Genomic DNA, 19,984 nt, shown 5'->3' on the forward strand with positions numbered 1-19,984 from the left:
GCACAACCAAATATAATTATGGCCTGCTTGCAGCTCAATGTTCTGCCAAACTGAGCAGGTCAGTGGCTTTGTGAAGTGTGTATATATATCTAAAAGCCTTTTTTAAATGAAGCATAGTTCGCTGACTGCTACTTGTGCTTTCTTCGTTGTGACATCTGGAGAAGGGGGAGGAGAGAAAAGTCAGTCTACTTGAAATAATTCCTGTCAGAAGCCTCTGACAGAATATGTTTGTTGGCTCCAAAAGAGCTGAAAGATGAAAATGAAGAGACTTCTGTTTATGGTTTAACTTCACTGCACAAGTAACGATGGGCAAATAGTTTTAAAGAGATAGGGGCATGGTGTTACACTAACCATAAGTAAAATGTGGCAATATAGGTTGTTATTAGGTACGGTAATTTATCTAACCCCTTGGCGAATATAGATGTATACATTCTGGAATCTCATGAGTGAGACTGTTAATTCAATGAAATGTACAGTATTTTATTGATCTTTATGGCCTACTGTATCTTATATGATTTTGAGAAGGTTCTGAAGGGGAGGAGAACACCATTCCACCACCTCCTTTGGGCCCGACTGTAAGAGGCCTGGCACTACCCAGAAAAGCTCTGCTGGACGACATAGGCTGCAATGGGGGCAGCAAGTATGCCTTCTTCACTGCCTTCACTGCCACTAGGTAGGCTCAGTGATGAGCGTTCACCAGAGTTTGGTTGCATTTGACCAGATATTTCCTCCATTAGCACCCAAGCCATCTTTCAGCTTGTTTTCTCACCCTAAGCTCAGGAATATACCAGGGAGCCAATGATGGCATTAACTTAGTCAAAAGTTGTTTGGGGCCTCAAATGTTATTTAAATGACCACCTTATCCCACTTATATTCCATTGTCTGGTCATCCAAACAGGAGCAATATCCTGAGCAATTTCAGTCATGATACCTTTACAGTCTGCACCAAAGAGCCAGGAGGCAGAGGAAGAAACAACATTTCACATTCAACTCTTGAAAGATGCTTGAAAGAACAGGGAAGGAAGAAATATGGCTGTAAAATTGCATTTTGTTTATCATTGGTTAATCCACATTGAAAATAGTGGTGGTGATTCTGTTCTTCGTGGATAAAATTATGTGGAAATCATTTTGAAGATTATGGTGCTACGGCACTGGCACATTCAGATTTCCTGGGGATTTTATTTTACTAATGTTCACATTTAATTTACTCAATAAAGTGATTTATTGCAGGTTCAGTAAGCACTATTCTAACAAAATTTATACCTGTAAACAGGCACAAGGATAAAATGTATTAATGGAGGCATATTAGCAGTACAAGACTCTATAGGGATTTATCAAGTTTAGTTTAGCCTTCTCAGATTACCAGGAACCTGCTATGAGGGACTGAAAATCCTCTGTGTTGTTCTGAAGTATTATGTTGTTCCCTAAGAAAACTGTGTTATTGAAGGGTTTGAAACACAGCAGAAGTCTTTTGACACAAACAGCTATGAGACTTATTAAGAAGTGTAAGCACAAAGATAGGCTATTGCATTAGAGACTTAGAGCTTCAGTTGATACAAACATGTTTTTTCTCAATTAACTGTGTAGTGAGTGAGCTGATTTCTATTCCCCACCCCACTCTTTCAGTGCTTGGTAGAAGGTGGTTTCTGTGTGGACAAAATAGCTAACCCGAATGAAAACATTACAAAGATTATATAAAGATATATATTTTTAGCCAGAACCACTGTTTTGTAGGATCATATATTTCACATTCGGTTATTGCAAAAGGTTAAAATGCATGGTCGATACAATGCCATGGATTCATGAAGTTATCATGCTGCATAATCCGAAAGCACTGTAACCCATTCAATAAAACAACAACCCACTATCGCATAGAATTTACAGTATCTTATAGCAATCACATCCTCAAAGGTGTCTTTCTTATTTTACAGGATCACAAGGAATTGCATCACACTTAGATAAAAGAACAGCAAAAAATATTTCTACGCATAGGGAACTCTTATTTCCCTAACCCCAGATTCACATCTGCTCTATTTCATGATGTGTTGCATCCAATACTGTTATTTTGTTTGTGGATGGCTCTTTGATCCAGTGGAATGATTCCATTCCTTTGTGAATGGAAGGGGGAGGGAAGCTATTTTTTGCAAGTTTGCCCTTTCTTCTGCACAACTCTTTCCCCACTCCCTGGAGCAGATTTGGAGGGGCACAGATATGGAGGGAAAGCAGGATCAGATAAAACAACCCCCTCCTCTTCAATTCGTATGACCATCTACTGGCTATAGCAAAAAGCCTTCTGTCAGGAAATACAGCATTAGATATAACACTATATGTGTGCCAGGCGCTTACCACACACATTAAATGACACCTGACACTTGAGATGTACTGTTATCTTGAAATATATGCCAGAGATAAGTTCATCATGATTTGATGAAAAGACCGACAATTCATTTCTCTTTCCTTCTTTGTACATAGCAGTTGCTCTCAACAGCTCTTGCGCTGGGAATACTAATTCCCTCCATACAGTATTGCATTTTAATGTTAATTCAATATCATTTCTACTTAGTGATATCTCTGAGGCTAATAAAGATTTCGTTGTTTCAACTTGAATTTTGTCAAGTACTAAGCAATTTCATTTTCCCAAGAAAGGAATAATTTGATCAGAATTAGCTGTCCTGTGGGGAGGGGGGGAGTTATTCTGTAATATCATTTAGGGTTTAGTATAACTTTCTTTTCTACTCTTCATTATACTGGACCATTCTGACCTAAGGCAAGTTGCCTTAGCACCTCTGGCAAAATTTCTAAACAACCGAAGCTTTCTGTGAACTGCTCTTGTGAACAGTTGGTGTTAATGATGCAATTGCCAGTCAGTAGTCTATGCATTTAATTTCCTTCTGGCTTCACTATCCATATGCAGCAGCAGCAGCAACTCTCGTGCCATTATACAGTTTGTTACTCTTTAAGGTGTCAGAATGCATTCTTGCTTGTTCACAAAGAAAAAAGAAGAAAGAAAAGATCTGATCCGCCTTCATCCATCTTTCAATCTGCCTTCTCCAAGTGAAAGGAGAATGGGCAATGCTGAATATATCGTAGCAGTTGCCACCTGTTGTGTTCAATTGGGGAAGAAGAAAAGGCCCACCTTTATATTCACTCAGCTGCCACATACTTTTGTGATTTCACAGGTTGTCTGTAGCCAACGACAACAACTAGGGATGCATCATCATAATCACTGTAGACTTGACAAATGTGATTTGTGTGCTTGCTTATTATTAAAGATCTTTCTAGACCAACCTTCATCTGAACTGATAACCAGGGAGGGGCATACCATAAAACTGTTGGGGATACCTTTTTCAACTCAAGGGCCATATTCCTCTGTAGGGGGACCTCCCCCCTCTTAGGGGCTGCATGTCAGTGGTGGGTGGGGTCAGAGGCAGAGGCAGAGGGAAGTGGAGCTGCACAGTAGGCTCCATTCCACCTGTGCAAAAGCCAGAAGTTTCAGTGCTTCAAGTACGAAGTATCTGGCTATCACTCAACTTATTAAAAACACTAGTACACACCAAAGCATTAGAAAAAATAAACAGAGGAGAAGACTAAAGTACTAGTTCCACATTAGAAAAACCTAAAAAGCCTGAGGGCACTTTCAGAGTCCAGATACAGTCTTCTTAAAGACATCTCAGATGTGTGTGGCCTTGCTATCCTGACTTCCTATAGTATGTCTGAAGCATCAAAAAGATGACTATCTTTAGAAAATGACATTCTTCTATTTTATCTTAGCCAGTTGTAATTTATCTACAAAACCACACTGAGCTTGGGTGTAATGTTATGAAAAGTTATATAGCTGGCTGTCATGACTACTCTGGCTTTGGTTGCTGTCAAAATGATCATGTTGCGTAAGTGGAAGATGGCTGCCTTGTGCTGTTTCATTAACTGTTGTAGCTTTAACTCTACCTGTTGCCATGCCAACTGATCCATGCATTGTCTTTTTATGTGGGTCAGCAAGCAGGATCACCATCATTTAATAGTTTTGTTGTTTGCAATATATTTACAATATAGAATTTCATCTCAAATTAAGGTTTCTTATTCAGTTAACTGTCATTTGTATTCTTTATTCTGTATAGTGGTCCACAAAGAGACCCATAATGTGTAGCATTAGAACAGCATGGGCCAGTTAAGCAGTCTATTGAAAGAGGAGCTGGTACTCTCATTTGCTCTGTTCACCAATGAGCAGTTACACATAATAATTAAAATCCTAATGGCCAATATTGTGCCCTTCTGGTTGTGCCCTCTTGGTTGTGGTATATCACACAGTAAATCTGAAGCACCTATTCTGTTTCATGTCTCTATATCCCTTGTCAGACCAGTAGAAGCTTTTCTTTAGCAACACTCCATCTGTGACTGCGTCTTACAATATTGCTTGGTGGCTCTGCTGTTAACTCTGAGGCAGAAGCTACTTTTTAAACATTACCTGTGGTTTATTTTCTGTAGCCCACTGTTTGCCTTGAGAACCACTGTGCATAGGACTTTGATTTATATTCCTTATGAGGGTGCAATACTCTGGGTGCCTCAACCAAAATCATTTACAAGATCTCCAGTGGCATCCATGGGGGGAAAGGGCAGTTTTGCATACAAATCCATAGACTTAACTGTTCTCTTCTTTGTAGTATAATAGGATACATGACTATGGCCCAATGTTTCTTGTCAATGTAGTTGCCACTTTCTCATGGCTAAATCCATGTTGATCAAATAACCTTTGAATAATGGAATTGTGGGATTCCTTATCTGGACATTTTGTGATCCACCCATCCCATGTGGTTTCATTACTCAAATTTTACCAGAGCTATGTGGAATTTAGCCATGGAGAAATAACTGCATAACATTTGAATCAGGCATAAATTTATTTGCACCAGTTGCACAAACAATGTAAGGAATGTATTCAAAAGCTAATTTCTTTTACCTTTTCTCCACATCCTGTTCACTTCTCCTTCCTACCTCAGTACTCTGTCATGTGTTAACTATAATTTGTTAATTGGTTTAGTGTTCCACAAATATATTATAGAGGTTTTTTTAAATAAAAAACCCAAGCATAATTTTGTTTAGAAGGTCAAAAATATAATGTTCACAGTTTAGAAGGTCAAAAATATAATGTCCACAGTTTTGTAGTGTTCATTGAAAAATACTCTGTGAGGTTTCCAGTGGGGGGGCTCTTTTCTTTCCCCCTCTCCAAACAGTCCCATCCTATGCAATACTGCAACTAATTTTTGAAAGTCCTACATTTTCAAAGTAGATGTCAAAAAACTTGTATGGCGTTAATCTCACAGTTCTCTGGATTGTGGTCCATGAATACATTATTCCATTGAACATTTCTGCTAGTGAATTACTACATAGAAGATTAAATATCACACTTGTAGCTGACTCTTAAATCATCAAAATGAAACATGGAATTCCTTTGCTCTTCACCACATCCTCTAAAGGTTACTAAGAGCACCCAAATGCAGATATCGCTTTGGGTTTAGTGCTGCTCCAAAATGGTATGTATTATTCTTTAAACGTCCATGCCAGATAATCATTAAAATTTTGTTGTCAATTTGCCTTGAGGCTTTCATTTTTCTCCCTGTAGCAGTAACATTTTGCTGGCTGGCTTGCAGCAGATTGGACTTGGGCTATTTTGCCGTAAGGAATTCTGTTTTTCTTCGTTTATTGTTTCACAAGTGCATAAAAAGAGAAAAAGTCTGTATATGTAATCAGTGGTTGTTGTTTTTTTCCAGCATTCTGTGAAGAAGGGTGCAGATATGGTGGGACATGTGTAGCCCCTAATAAGTGTGCCTGCCCTTCTGGATTCACGGGAAATCATTGTGAAAAAGGTAACATTCCAAATTCTTATCAGTGACTTATCCTGGTTTATAAAATGCTGCTTTTCTTTTCCAATCAATATACAGATTTATTTGTTGATATTTATTTTTATTGGTTATTCTATAACTGAGTGCTTCTATCAGGACATGGTTTATGTAGCATACTTTGAAAACTTCCCAATGTCTAATAGCAAAATATTCTGCCGGGTTGGATTTCATATATATATATATATATATATATATATATATATATATATATATTGTAGTTGCATTAATGTGGGCAAATATTATAGATGGCCAGAAGCTTCTTATTTCCAATTCTGGCTGACAGAAATTCAATCGGTGGGGTTGGGGTGGTGAGGAATGATCAGCTGATAGATGCATAAATGTTTTCATGTGCTGATGAGAGGAAAAATGCAGGGACCTGGATGTGCAAACTCTTGTGCATGCTTGTCAGAGAGTAAGCTTAGATAATTGTGCAAAATGTAGAGAATTGTTTTCAAAGGCTGCAAGCAATAGTGAAACTGCTTTTGAGATTCTCTACAGTAGAAGATGCTGGAGAGGAGGGGAGAAACCCATAGTCATCATCCTCATCAGGTTTATTTGTCTGTTGTTTTTCCATAATTGTATTGCAGTTCACAATAGCAGAATAGCAATAAGCCATTAGATTATACCAGGAATAACAGATTACTACAAATACAACCTACCAAAGCATTTCAATACTATGAACAAAATATTTCATAAGTAATAACAACCCTTTAAATAGATGCAGTATAAGCTATCAGTAATCACAAGGTCCTTAAACCAAATAATAAACATGCAACTGAGCACCAGTCCAGTGCCTCATAGCAGTGTCTGGTTGATAGACTTATTTATTAAAATGCTTAATACCTTAATAAACCTACTCCCACAGGCAGCTTTCCAAAACAGATGAACACCCACAGTAAATGCCCATAGGTCTCACAGAGAAATTAACATTTTAAAAAACAAGAAGGCCTCCTCCCTCATAAGTCAAGCAAGATGCTGAAAATATATGTGACATGGAATTGTTCTCATCAGAATTAGTATAATAACTACTACTACTACTACTACTAAATTATTTATTAAATATATATACCGCCCTATACCCACAGGTCTCAGGATGGTTCACAGGAGAAAATTACAATATAAAAGCACAGAATGCATAATCCAAATACCTGTAGTTAAAACATAAAACAATGGCTTTAGTTAAAAGCACAAAATAATGAACATATTCAAAAGAAAACAAAACCACAAGCCAAGCCAAACACGTCCTCTCACTTGAACCTTATCATGAGGCCATTCAAAAGAAAGTAATAGACTCTTATTCTAAGAGGAGTCCCTCCCTGGAGATGATGTGTTGCCAGTGGTGGGTCTCTAAGAAGGGGCTACTGAAGTCTTTCAGGGTGGTGCTTCCCAGCAGACAGCTGATAAAATGTGGCTCTGCTGCTCTCTCCCCCGCTGCCTCCCTTTCCCCACCTCGCCCCTCCAGCAGAAAAGGAAATCTACAAGAGGGGAGGCTTCAGATGACAACTGCTTCCCCTCAATCCCAGATGACCTATCTACAGAGGGAACCACTGCTGCTTACTTGAGAGCTTTGATTATTCCTCTTTCAGCATTTATTTGTTTTTACATACCTGCACAGAAGTTGCTTAGAGATACTTTGCACATACTACATGGATATCTTCAAAGATAGGGTAGAAATGAAGAAAACTCTGTGGAGATAATAGCAACAATTGCAATATCTCTGGGTGGGAAACAGATCCCCACCCCTTGAAATAGATGGTTATCTTTAAGGAGTACCTGGGCTACAGAAAAGTAATAATCTCCTTATATGAACTATGCAATTAAATTATTGAAAGAGGGAAAATTGGGACTATTTTAGTTATTTATTCCACATCCTTTGTCTGATGCCACTGGATTATGCTAATAGGACTGGTTTGCATTTAATATATGCTAGAAAATGCGCTATACCATTTGAAAGACCGCTAGTTGATCAGTGTAGTTTACTTGTAGATTTAATTGTGGGAATGCATACCTTTAGCATGTGCCCAACTTATATTTCTTTACCATATTTATATAGCCACCCATCAATACATGTTCTCTGGACAGCTTAAAGAACAGGGAATAAGATGCAATATTAACATATAATATAATTAAAATGCAAAACTAAAACCATGAAAATACAAGCTAAACCCTTTGTTTTCTAACTGCAGAAAAAAATAAAACAAATTAGATATCTCAAATTAAATATATTTAAAAAGCCTGAAGAAATAATAAAAAGGTCACTTTACCAAAAAGACCACAGAAAAGAAACCAGGTGGGCCTGACTGATAATCAGGCTCAAATGCATACTAATTTTTTTATTACAACACTTCTGGTGAGCAATTCCAAGGGGCGAACTGGAGCTTTGGCTTACAGACCTTTTTCTTTTCTTTTCTTTTCTTTTCTTTTCTTTTCTTTTCTTTTCTTTTCTTTTCCTTTCCTATCCTTTCCTTCCCCTTCCCTTTCCCTTTCCCTTTCCCTTTCCCTTTCCCTTTCCCTTTCCTTTCTGTTGTTCAGATGGCTATATTGACTTATGTGATTAAAGAAGATGGCTTAAATTGGGCACATTTTATATCCACCATGAACTCTTTTTACAGTGCATCTCAGGTGAAATCTGTCGGCTTAATATGAAATAAAAATAGATGAAACTTTACACTTTAACCCATAGTGACATACTCTTCATGCTGTAGAATTATCCAAAGAGAATAAAATGATGTTAACTGTATTCTCATCCATGGCTGGAATGCAACCAAGCATCTATTATCCTACAGAAATGCATAATGAATGGACAAATACCTATAGTGAATCAATTTGTTTTCAGTGACCTCTTGTTCATTATGCTGCATTCAGATATGTCCTTTGCAGTGGCACAGAACAATTTTTTATACATTATCTGCAAGAACAGAACATTTTCTATTGGCTCAACTTGTAATAGTCTAAATATGCTTTAGCATCTAGAAATGTGTAAGATAAGCTTGTGACAGTTAAAAATCATTACCAAAATGCAAGTAGTTTTATTTTCTAGTAAGAATGATCAGTAGTTCATTAGCCACCCCCACAGAAGTGATGATATTAGGCTCCCTGCAGATTTAGTGATTGTCGAATGCTCAGGATTTATGTTGATGGCATGTGCAGAAAACAAAGTGAAGGTGATATTGGAGCTTTAAGTCAATTGTGCAAATGCATAATGCAGCATATTGCTAAGAAGACTTTACTGCTAATGGTGGCCGTTGCAATTTAGATCTCATTTAATTAAACATTACAGTGCAGCTGTAGACTTGCCTTTGTATACAGCAGCTGAGGCAAGATTGCAAACAGGGCTGGCTCACCCATGAAACAAGGTAAGGTGACTGCTTCAGGCAGCAGGATCCACAGGGACAGCAGATCCAGTCTTCAGTGAATGCCTTGCTCACTGCCACTGCCATGGTAGAAGTGATGGCTGTGGCGTGCTCTGTGGAGGCTGGATTTAACCCCTCTTTGGAAGCTATCCCCACCATGCCTCTACAGTGGCCTCTTAATGAGTAAGAGTCACTGTTGGTCTCCTCCTATCTTGTTCTCAATGTATATCTTCATTGTTCCTGGTGTAGATCTCCACTCACTCTTTCTTCTCAAGCCAGGGAGGGATCCCATTTGTGGTTCACCCCAGGTGCCAAAATGTCTTGGGCTGGCCCTGATTGCAAATTTTACCTAGCTGCTTTTTCACTGAGACATCTATTTCTTTATGACGCTCTGTAGTGTTTCACTGTGAACAATTTTAGGACCGAAAAACATGCTTTTGAGGGGTTGAAGTGGTTCTGGGCCAGGGCATGGGGGGACACATCCTACCATTAATTTTTTTGTGTCCCCCCCCCAGCCTATTTGCAACCAAAAATTTTCTCTTTTCTTTATCCTGCTACCCCGGAGCCAATCAGGAACCACAAAAGTCTTAATGTAATGACAATTTATATCTAATTATCTTTAGCTGCATGATGACATAAGTGACGGCAAAGCCAGTCATTTTCTCTCACTGTTTCTGGATGGGAGCAACTGAACTGCCACTTCTAATTGTGCCCCAGTTTTTCTGTGACAGTTTTATTTCAGCAAATCAAGCAGCACTGGGAAACAAACATTATATGCTTAAAAGGGGAGGGCGCTGTTTGAGGGATTTAAAACTGTGGTGAAAAGAACAGCCTTTTCTTTCTTTTTGTTTGTTGGTTTGGTTTAGCTCTAAAAATGCTAGTAGTTCTGGCATTGGCTTTTTAAAAAAACTACTTCTGCCTTGGTGTTTTGTGAAACACAGCATTTGAAAGCATGTTAGTATCTGTAGGCTCACAGACAGTCAACATTTTGCTTAATAGTATACTTCTGTCTATCATAATGATAATGATGTCTGTAACAGTGAGATATGTAGAGTTAGTTCTGTGACAGTTAACTAATTTTGAAGTTTTCTATGTCCATATAGGATAATTAGGCATTAAAGTTCTTCAGCTTCATAAGGTTGTGAGATGCACAAAAAGGAATAACAAATCTTTCATATAAAATCTGGACATACTCATATATCTAAGCTCCATAAATATCCATAAATAAAGATATATCCTTATCTTGACAAATACAAATTAAGCACTATCAAAGTCTGTTGAAATCATGAGACAGTTGTATTCAATAAACCATTTGTCTCATAAGCTAGGAAACATCAAATATTAATTTGCTATTTTCTGATGCAGTAAGAGTAAAAGAAGTTGAGTTTATCTAGACTGATTCTTCTTCTAGCTACTTCATTTTTTGATATCACTTAAATGTAACAAACCTCCTTACCACAAGGAAGTGAGCATCAAAGAAATTTTTGAGATTTTTTTTTTTATATTGATACAAAATCTCTCCAGACCTTGATCTTCGCCTGAACAGAGAGCTCACTTAAGCACAGCAATCATTTCTTCTTTGGAAATGGACTATCTAATTTAGTAACCTGTGCAGTCAAATATCATGAGTTCTTTACTATTTAAGAAGTGCAACATCTTAAATAGTCTTCAGTAGTGATTTTTTTCTTTCTTTCAGCATGAAATATATATTAAATACATCTTGTAGGGGCTTTCATGTGAAAGAGTGAAATTCCCTTTCTTATTTGATCGTATTGAAGAGCTCTTCTTTGTACACTGCCAACCTAGTCTTTGTGCACTTTGGGAATGATACTCATCCATCTTTTGAATGAGACATAAAATGGAGGCCCTGAACACTTGTGGTCATTAAAGATCCAATAGAACTTAGATCCAATTCCAACTTTGGTAATTACTTTGTGTGCCTTCTCTCACAATTTCAGTATTCACTTTTCCTCTTAAAGTGTTGTACACTGCTGCTGGCACAGAATGATAGAAACAATTTCACCCCAGAGGTAGCTGCATTTCAGTCACTGGTGAATGATTGGTTCTTATTCTGAATCCACTTACAGTGCTATAATGGGAAGGTAGTTGCAATGAACTCTGAAGTGTTGTCACACCAATCCTAAATAGGGTGCATTTACTTGGAACAACATACCATTGATTTCAGTGGAAATAATTTTTTACTATTTAATATGATTATGATAGAAATTTTAGTAGTTCATGTAACATTGTAGAACCGTAATAATGTTTACGGATATATACCAAAAGTTCTACCCCCCCCCTATTGTTTGTGGTCTCTAATCCAGGATTACAACAAATGGATTGTATCTAAAGGTGACTTTTATGCAAGAGAAGTGCTTTTGCTCGCTTGAGGCAGACATCTGTGCCACATTCCATACTGTTCAGAGGGTTCCCCAAACCTCAAGACATGCTTTAAGGGGCACAGGGGGGCTGCATTGCATAGGGAGGTCGACAAAAATCAGGTGCCCTGTCTTGCAAAACCACATTTGGTTACTATCTATAAGCAGTTAAAAAAAACCAAAAACCACACACACCACCTGCACTATTTTTATTGCTTTCCAGTAAACAATAACATAAAACACTAACAAGCAAAATACACAAATGAACATTGTACCTTATTGGTCCGAATATAAGCCACAACTGCAAATAAGCTGCACCTTTAAAATTCGAGGGGGGGGGAGAAAAAAAGACAATACCCGAATATAAGCTGGTCCCTTAAAATTCCACAGGCACTCACACCCGTTCCATTTTACCATATGTCTATTTCAGCAGTGATATCGTAAAAGCCAATCTTTGTAAGGTCGCAAATTTAAGCCACGCTTTAACTTTTCACAGTTGGAATTTGGAAAAAAAAGTGCAGTTTATATTCAGGCCAGTACGGTGTATAGCACACATAATCCTTAAAATGTCTATCAGATATTACAAACATGACACCACCACCCACCCACATGCACAATGCTGACCTCTGCTTTCAAATTCTGTAGGACTTGGATGGATCCTCTTTCCATGACTCCATGTTCACACTGAGTATGAAGTGAAGCTAGGTGTCACTATGTTAATAGTAGTGGTGGTGGTGGTGGTGGTGATATACCACCCTTCATCTGAAGATCCCAGGGCGGTTCACAGAAAGAAACAAAATGAGAATACAAGATACATAATAAAGCAAAAGCAAAAACAAACCAATAACCCCCACTTCCTACAAACAAATTTAAAGCCATACAATGTCAATCAGCCAAATGCCTGGTTGAAGAGAAACATTTTAGTCTGGCACCTACAGATATGTAATGAAGGCGCCAGGTGAGCCTTCCTGGGAACAACATTCCACAACTGGGGAGCCACTGCAGAAAAGGCCTGTTCTCATGTTGCCACCCTCTGGACCTCTCATGGAAGAGGCACGTGACATCCCTCCCAAAACTTTGCTTTGTTAACTGACTAGATAGCTCCAGTTGCCACATTTTGTGGAGTCAGCCATGTTTTGTTTCTATATACGAGTTGTCAGCAGGAGAAATACAGTTAAGTTCTTATGAAGCAAATTATTTTGTTCATTGGGAAAGTAATGAATTAGGATTTACAGTTTGAGACAGTGTTCGTGATATTTCATTTAATCTGCAAGTAAACCTACACATGGGAGCACTCCCACCACATATGGCAGAAGTTCCCAATTTCCTTCCCTTCCCTCCAGGATTTGTTTGCCTCATGAAATAAAAAAATTCTCTCAGAAGTGAGGGACAAGACGATTCTTAAGGTACTCTGGACCCAATCCATTCAAAGGTCAGAACAAGTAGCTTGAATTAAACCTGACAGCAAATTTGTACCAGGGAATCTAGTATCTGAGTGCCATACTACCTCCTGGTATAAGGCTGAACTCTGACAGCCAAATTCTGAAACCATTGACATTTCCAAAGTAAAATGCATTTTTTAAAAAAGCCAAGCCAGTGGTACAGTTAAGCTATTTAAGATACCGACTGTAATGATATTACATCCAGTTCTCCTTTTCAGGGGGTCATGTGTATTACTTCACCTCAAAATGGGGTGAGTCAATTCTGCTGCATTTTGGGGGCCTTTCTGTTCATTATGCCACAAAGACCCCTCCTGAAGACACCACTGTTTCTGGTTGACAGAAATGAATAGTAAATAATTTTGTAACTTTGTAACTCTGAAACCCAACCCAGTTGGTACAGAATACGGTTGCAAGAGTAATAATTCAATCCTGTGCACACTTACTTGAGACCAGACAAGAAAGGAAGAGGAGTGGCGTTATATGTCAGGGATGTGTATACCTGTGAAGAGATCCAAGATTTAGAACCTCAAAGCCAAAGTGAGAGCATTTGGGTCAAAATTAAGGGAGAGATGAATAACAGGGACCTCATTGTGGGAGTTTACTATAGATCCCCAAGCCAAATGGAGGACATAGATGATGCCTTCCTGGAACAGATGGCCAAGCATGCAAAAGGAAGGGAGATAGTAGTAATGGGGGACTTCAATTACCCGGATATTTGCTGGATGTCAAACTCAGCCAAGAGCATAAGGTCAAACAGATTCCTCCCTGGCCTTGCAGACAACTTCATTGTCCAGAAAGTGGGAGAAGCAACAAGAGGAACAGCCATTTTAGATCTGGTCCTAACCAATGTTGATGACCTGGTTAGTGGGGTAGAAGTGGAAGGATCATTAGGTGCGAGTGATCATGCTCTTCTGAAGTTTACTATACAGCGGAAAGGAGCAGCCAAGCATACTAGGACTCAATTTCTTGACTTTAAGAAAGCCGACTTCATAAAACTTAGGGAAGTGCTGGGTGAGATCCCATGGACAGTAATACTAAAAGGAAAGGGAGTTCATGATGGCTGGGAGTTTGTTAAGAGGGAGATAGTAAAAGCACAACTTCAGGCAATACCAATGAGACGGAAACATGGAAGGTGCCTAAAGAAGCCAGGGTGGCTATCTAAAGAACTTTTAAGTGAGTTAAGATTTAAAAAGGATGTGTAGAAAAAATGGGAAAGGGGGGAAACCACCAAAGAGGAATTCAAACAAATAGCCAGCACGTGTAGACACAAAGTCAGAAAAGCTAAAGCACAGAATGAACTCAGGCTTGCTAGAGAGGTTAAAAGCAACAAAAAAGGCTTTTATGGGTATGTTCGTAGCAAAAGGAAGAACAAAGAAACAGTGGGGTCACTCAGAGGAGAAGATGGTGAAATGCAAACAGGGGACACAGAAAGGGCTGAACTCCTCAATGCCTTCTTTGCCTCAGTCTTTTCCAATAAAGAAAACAATGCCCGACCTGAAGAATTTGGAGCAAATAATTCAACAGAGGAAACACAGCCCAGAATAACTAAGGAGATAGTACAAGAATACTTGGCTAGTCTAGATGTATTCAAGTCTCCAGGGCCAGATGAACTGCATCCAAGAGTATTAAAAGAACTGGCAGATGTGATCTCAGAACCACTGGCAGTCATCTTTGAGAATTCCTGGAGAACAGGCGAAGTCCCCGCAGACTGGAGGAGGGCAAATGTTGTCCCTATTTTCAAAAAGGGGAAAAGAGAGGACCCAAATAATTACCGCCCAGTGAGTCTGACATCAATACCAGGGAAGATTCTGGAGCAGATCATTAAGCAAACAGTCTGTGAGCACCTAGAAAGGAATACTGTGATCACCAATAGTCAGCATGGATTTCTGAAAAATAAGTCATGTCAGACTAACCTGATCTTGTTTTTTGACAGAATTACAAGCCTGGTAGATGAAGGGAACGCAGTGGATGTAGCCTACCTTGATTTCAGCAAGGCATTTGACAAGGTGCCCCATGATATTCTTGTAAAGAAGCTGGTAAAAGAAGCTGGTACAAATCCACTCAGTGGATTTGTAACTGGCTGACTGACCGAACCCAAAGGGTGCTCATCAATGGTTCCTCTTCATCCTGGAAAAGAGTGACTAGTGGGGTGCCACAGGGTTCTGTCTTGGGCCCGGTCTTATTCAACATCTTTATCAACGACTTGGATGGTGGACTCAAGGGCATCCTGATCAAATTTGCAGATGACACCAAACTGGGAGGGGTGGCTAACACCCCAGAGGACAGGATCACACTTCAAAACGACCTTGACAGATTAGAGAACTGGGCCAAAACAAACAAGATGAATTTTAACAGGGAGAAATGTAAAGTATTGCACTTGGGCAAAAAAAATGAGAGGCACAAATACAAGATGGGTGACACCTGGCTTGAGAGCAGTACATGTGAAAAGGATCTAGGAGTCTTGGTTGACCACAAACTTGACATGAGCCAACAGTGTGATGCGGCAGCTAAAAAAGCCAATGCAATTCTGGGCTGCATCAATAGGAGTATAGCATCTAGATCAAGGGAAGTAATAGTGCCACTGTATTCTGCTCTGGTCAGACCTCACCTGGAGTACTGTGTCCAGTTCTGGGCACCACAGTTCAAGAAGGACACTGACAAACTGGAACGTGTCCAGAGTGTGGGAATGTTCTGGGGTGCAGGAGAGGATATATTGACTAATTATATCCTTATCCAACTTGTGCTAACAAGTTCCAAAATATCAGCAGAGTTTATAGACATTCCCCTTTAAGTTCGCAACGGTAACGCTTGCACAGGTTCGCTAGAACCTCTATAATAATTACTCTGGTAATTTCCCCTTTGTTCCCTCTTAAAATACAAGACACGACACAGTCTTTATAAAAGTATAAAAGAGTTTACTCACGTTCTGTTCACAATATGATCCCAGAAGGTAGGCAGGCTTAAAAAGGTTACATGCACTTAGAATCTATCTTGTAGCAAGATAGTACTGTCCTCTCTTGGCTGGGAGCCAAGAGGGCATGTTGCTCCTTCAGAAGATGAAGATGGCAGAGAGGCAAGAGGCAAGAGGCAAGAGGCAAGAGAGAGAGTGGCTGCCTGCCCTGTGCTTTTATCATTACCTGCACAGGTGAGGCCACACCCACCTCTGGTCACATGCGGAGGAAGTCCGTCCCCAGGAAGTTTACCTGCTTGCTGGACAGACATCCCTCCCCATGTTCTAACATGTACATTCTAGGAATGTTGTCATTGACTGCTCCTGTGTTTACATCCCACATACCCCTTCTCAGGCAATACAACATACACAAAACATAAACAACTTTATTCAACCACCCAGAGTCCCAGCTTGACACGTAGATTCTGGAAACTCTCTCTTGGTAGGGGTTTCGTCAGGATGTCAGCAGTCATCTCTTGGGTGCTGCAGTAGGATAGTTCCACAAGTCCATCCTGGATCATCTGGCGTATGTAGTGGTATTTAACCCCAATGTGTTTTGTTCTGGCCAGGAACTTCTCACTCTGCGTCAGCTTCAGGCAACTTTGATTGTCCTCTAGCAAGCTGACAGGCCCTTTTCTCACCAACCCAAAGTCCTTTATGAGTTGATCAAGCCAGGCGATCTCTCTGCAGGCTTCTGTTGCTGCAACGTATTCTGATTCTGTGGAAGATAATGCTACACAGCTCTGTTTATAACTGCCCCATGAAACAGGTCCATCACCAAACATGAAAACATGACCACTTGTTGATTTATAATCAGCATTATCCCCAGCCCAATCCGCATCAGTATACCCAACCAACTTAGGGTCTCTGACGGCTGGTAACCTTAATTTACAATTCATGGTACCCTTCAAATATCGCACCACCCTCTTTACACCTGCCCAATCATGCTCAGTGGGAGAATTCACTTTTCTGCTAAGAATCCCCACAGCATTTGCTAAGTCAGGTCTACATGTGGTAACTAAATACAAAAGTTTACCAATCGCCGACCTGTAGTCATTGTTGTCTGGCAACTGCTTCGAATCCTGCTGATTCTTCAGGAAGTCAGTAGCCATCGGTGTAGCAACTGGATGTGCGTCTTGCATCTGCATGTGCTCAATCAGCTCGTGGATCTTCTGTCTTTGGCTGAGAAGAAATGAGCCGTCCTCTTCTCTTTCCACCTGGATCCCGAGGTAGTACTGGACATCTCCTAGCTCCTTGACCTCCACCTCTTTGCTAAGGTGTTTTACTATCTGTGTATAGTCTTTCTCACTTGCTGTGGCAATAATCAGGTCATCAACAAATGCTAAGATATATGAGAATTGTCCATTATTTGACTTACTGTACAAGCACTTGTCAGCGTCGCCTTGCTTGTACCCAAGTTGCGTCAGCATTTTATGCAACTTCTGGTTCCAGGCTCTAGCAGCCTGTTTAAGTCCATAAAGTCCTTTCTGCAGTTTGCACACTAAATGTGCCTCATGTGGTTTCACAAAACCTTTGGGCTGTTTCATATAGATTTCTTCAGAAATCTGCCCATGTAGAAAAGCGGTAGCAATGTCTATGTGTTTCACTCTCATTTTCTTGGAGGCTGCAATGCTTAGAAGCATTCTTACGCTGCTGTACCTCACGGTTGGTGCAAAAACTTCATCATAATCTTCACCAAAACGCTGTGAAAATCCCTGTGCTACAAGTCTAGCTTTGTAGCGCTGCACTTCTCCTTCTGACCCCTTCTTAACCTTGAAAACCCATTTACTGCCAATGGCCTTCTTACCGGGAGGCAGCTCAGTGAGTGTCCAGGTCTTGTTCTGATGCAGTGCATCCATCTCCTCCTGCGCGGCCTTCCTCCAGAGACTGGCTTCTGCAGCTGGCATCTCCTGTATCTCTTCCCAAGTGGAAGGTTCTTGTGGAAACGCCGACCCTGCAAAGTAGGACAACCGTAATGGTGGGACACCTTTGTTGGTTCTGGACGAGCGCCTGACCTCTGGTTCTGCGACCGCATCAGCTTCCTCATCCTCCTCCAACGCAGGCATGTCCCCATCTGAGTCCTCATCTTCGTCTCTGGTGCTGCCAGGGTTCTGGTCCTCTGTGTCGCCTGTAGGGGGTGCTGTAACACTCGAAGGCAGATTAGTACTTTGTGGGGTCTCAAAAGGGAAATATACAAATTCTTGAGTCCTTTCTGACTTATCGGAAGAATCCACAACAGTGTTCTTAGTGTCTACTTTTCCATATTCATCAAAATAAACCGCATGGTATGCATTTGTCTTACCAGTTTGTAAGTCCATAATTCTGTATCCTTTGCCTCCAGAGGCGTATCCCACCAGGATACCTGCTTTTGCCCTGGAGTCAAGCTTGTGTCTGTGTTCCTTGGGCACGTGGAAATAACACGGACTTCCAAACACACGTATGTGCGACAGATTGGGAGCTTTCCCATGCCAAAGTTCAAATGGTGTGCGCTCTGCACCTTTAGTTGGCAGTCTATTCTGCAAATAGACCGATGTGTACACTCCTTCGGCCCACAGCTTCTGTGGCAAACATGCATCCTTTAGCATGCACCTTGTCATGTCCATAATGGACCTAAACTTTCTCTCAGCTATGGCATTCTGCTGTGGTGTGTAAGGAATTGTGGTTACGTGTGCAATTCCTTCCTTGGCCAGGAGAGCCTGCATTTCATTTGAGCAGTACTCACCTCCATTGTCGCTCATTAGCACAGCTGGAGCTCTCTGGAATTTGTTCTTGACCATGGCAATGTATTCCTGGAACTTGTCCACTGTCTCACTCTTCTCTTTGAGAAAATATACAACACAAAATCTTGAAAAGTCATCCAGAAATATTAAAATATATCTATTCTTTCCCAGTGAGGGAACATTCATGGGTCCACATATGTCAGTGTGCACTATGTCAAGCACTTTGTTGCTTCTTTGTTCTGCACAACGTGGAAATGAAGGTTTTACAGCCTTCTCAGTAATACAGCTTATGCACTTTGCTGGAGCTTTGTTGCTCTGCTTTACCTGCAAACCTCTTACAAGATCTCTTTTCTGTAGATCCAGAATGACGTTGGTGTCTCTATGTCCAAGCCTTCTGTGCCATAGGTCCAGATCTGCTTCATCCTTCTGGCTGGAATGTGCCACTTTTGCAGACTGATTCTCTGAAACATCAAGCTCATATACACCATTGATTAGCTTTGCTTGAGCAAACACTTTGCCATTTCTAGTCACTTTACATTCTCCATTTCCAAATGTGATCTGGAAACCTTTCTTGTCCAAAGTGGACACGCTGATTAAATTGCAGCTCAGCTCTGGAACATACAAAACTCTAGAGATTGTGTTCTCAATGCATTCATTGTTTATATTGCATTTCAGACTCATGGAACCTGCACCTTTTGCTTTAACAATGTTCCCATCTGCAATTTCAATTTCAGATCCTTCTTCATCATTTATCTCATTAAAATAGTCCTCTTTATATGAAAAATGTGAACTGGCACCTGAATCTAAAATCCATTTATTACGTCTATTTTCACGATTCTGGACAGCTAAATTCCTTTCTTGCAGTAGCCATGTGCATTCGCATTTCCCCTTCTTTTCCCCTTTTGGCTGAAAGGGGTGGGGTTTCTTGGCTTTAGGAGCCTTGCAATTCTTTGCAATGTGTCCTTCTTTGTTACAATTGAAACAAATCACTTTCTTAGGCATCTCTTTGGACTTTGTACATTGCCTAGATGCATAACTACTGTCTTTGCTTCTAGCATTTCTCACTGGAGATTCAGCTCTATCTCTGCATTCTTCTTTTAAATAACCAATCAAGTCTTTAAAAGTCAGACCTTGTCTATGATCCATCAAACTTACAAATGCGCTAAAGCGTGGTCCAAGTGATGATAACAAAAATGCTATCTTTGTATCTTCATCAAAAGCTTTGGGAGTCAGATCAATTCTTTGAA

The 19,984-nt window shown here is 40.1% G+C and overlaps 1 protein-coding gene across 4 annotated transcripts in view; it reads left to right on the top strand.

The window, feature by feature from the left end:
• The window catches only part of NELL1 (neural EGFL like 1), a 407,721-nt gene that overhangs the window by 313,434 nt on the left and 74,303 nt on the right, over positions 1-19,984 (top strand). For 3 of the 4 annotated variants that reach the window (XM_081834787.1, XM_081834789.1, XM_081834788.1), the window contains one exon: positions 5,763-5,858. The exons of the other annotated variant lie outside the window; for it this stretch is intronic. In XM_081834787.1, the coding sequence (XP_081690913.1) occupies positions 5,763-5,858 (96 nt within the window). The remainder of the gene's footprint in view (positions 1-5,762; positions 5,859-19,984) is intronic. 4 annotated transcript variants of the gene reach the window in all.

Source organism: Podarcis erhardii (assembly GCF_964252035.2).
Source record: "Podarcis erhardii genome assembly, chromosome: 1".
Lineage (NCBI taxonomy): Eukaryota > Metazoa > Chordata > Lepidosauria > Squamata > Lacertidae > Podarcis > Podarcis erhardii.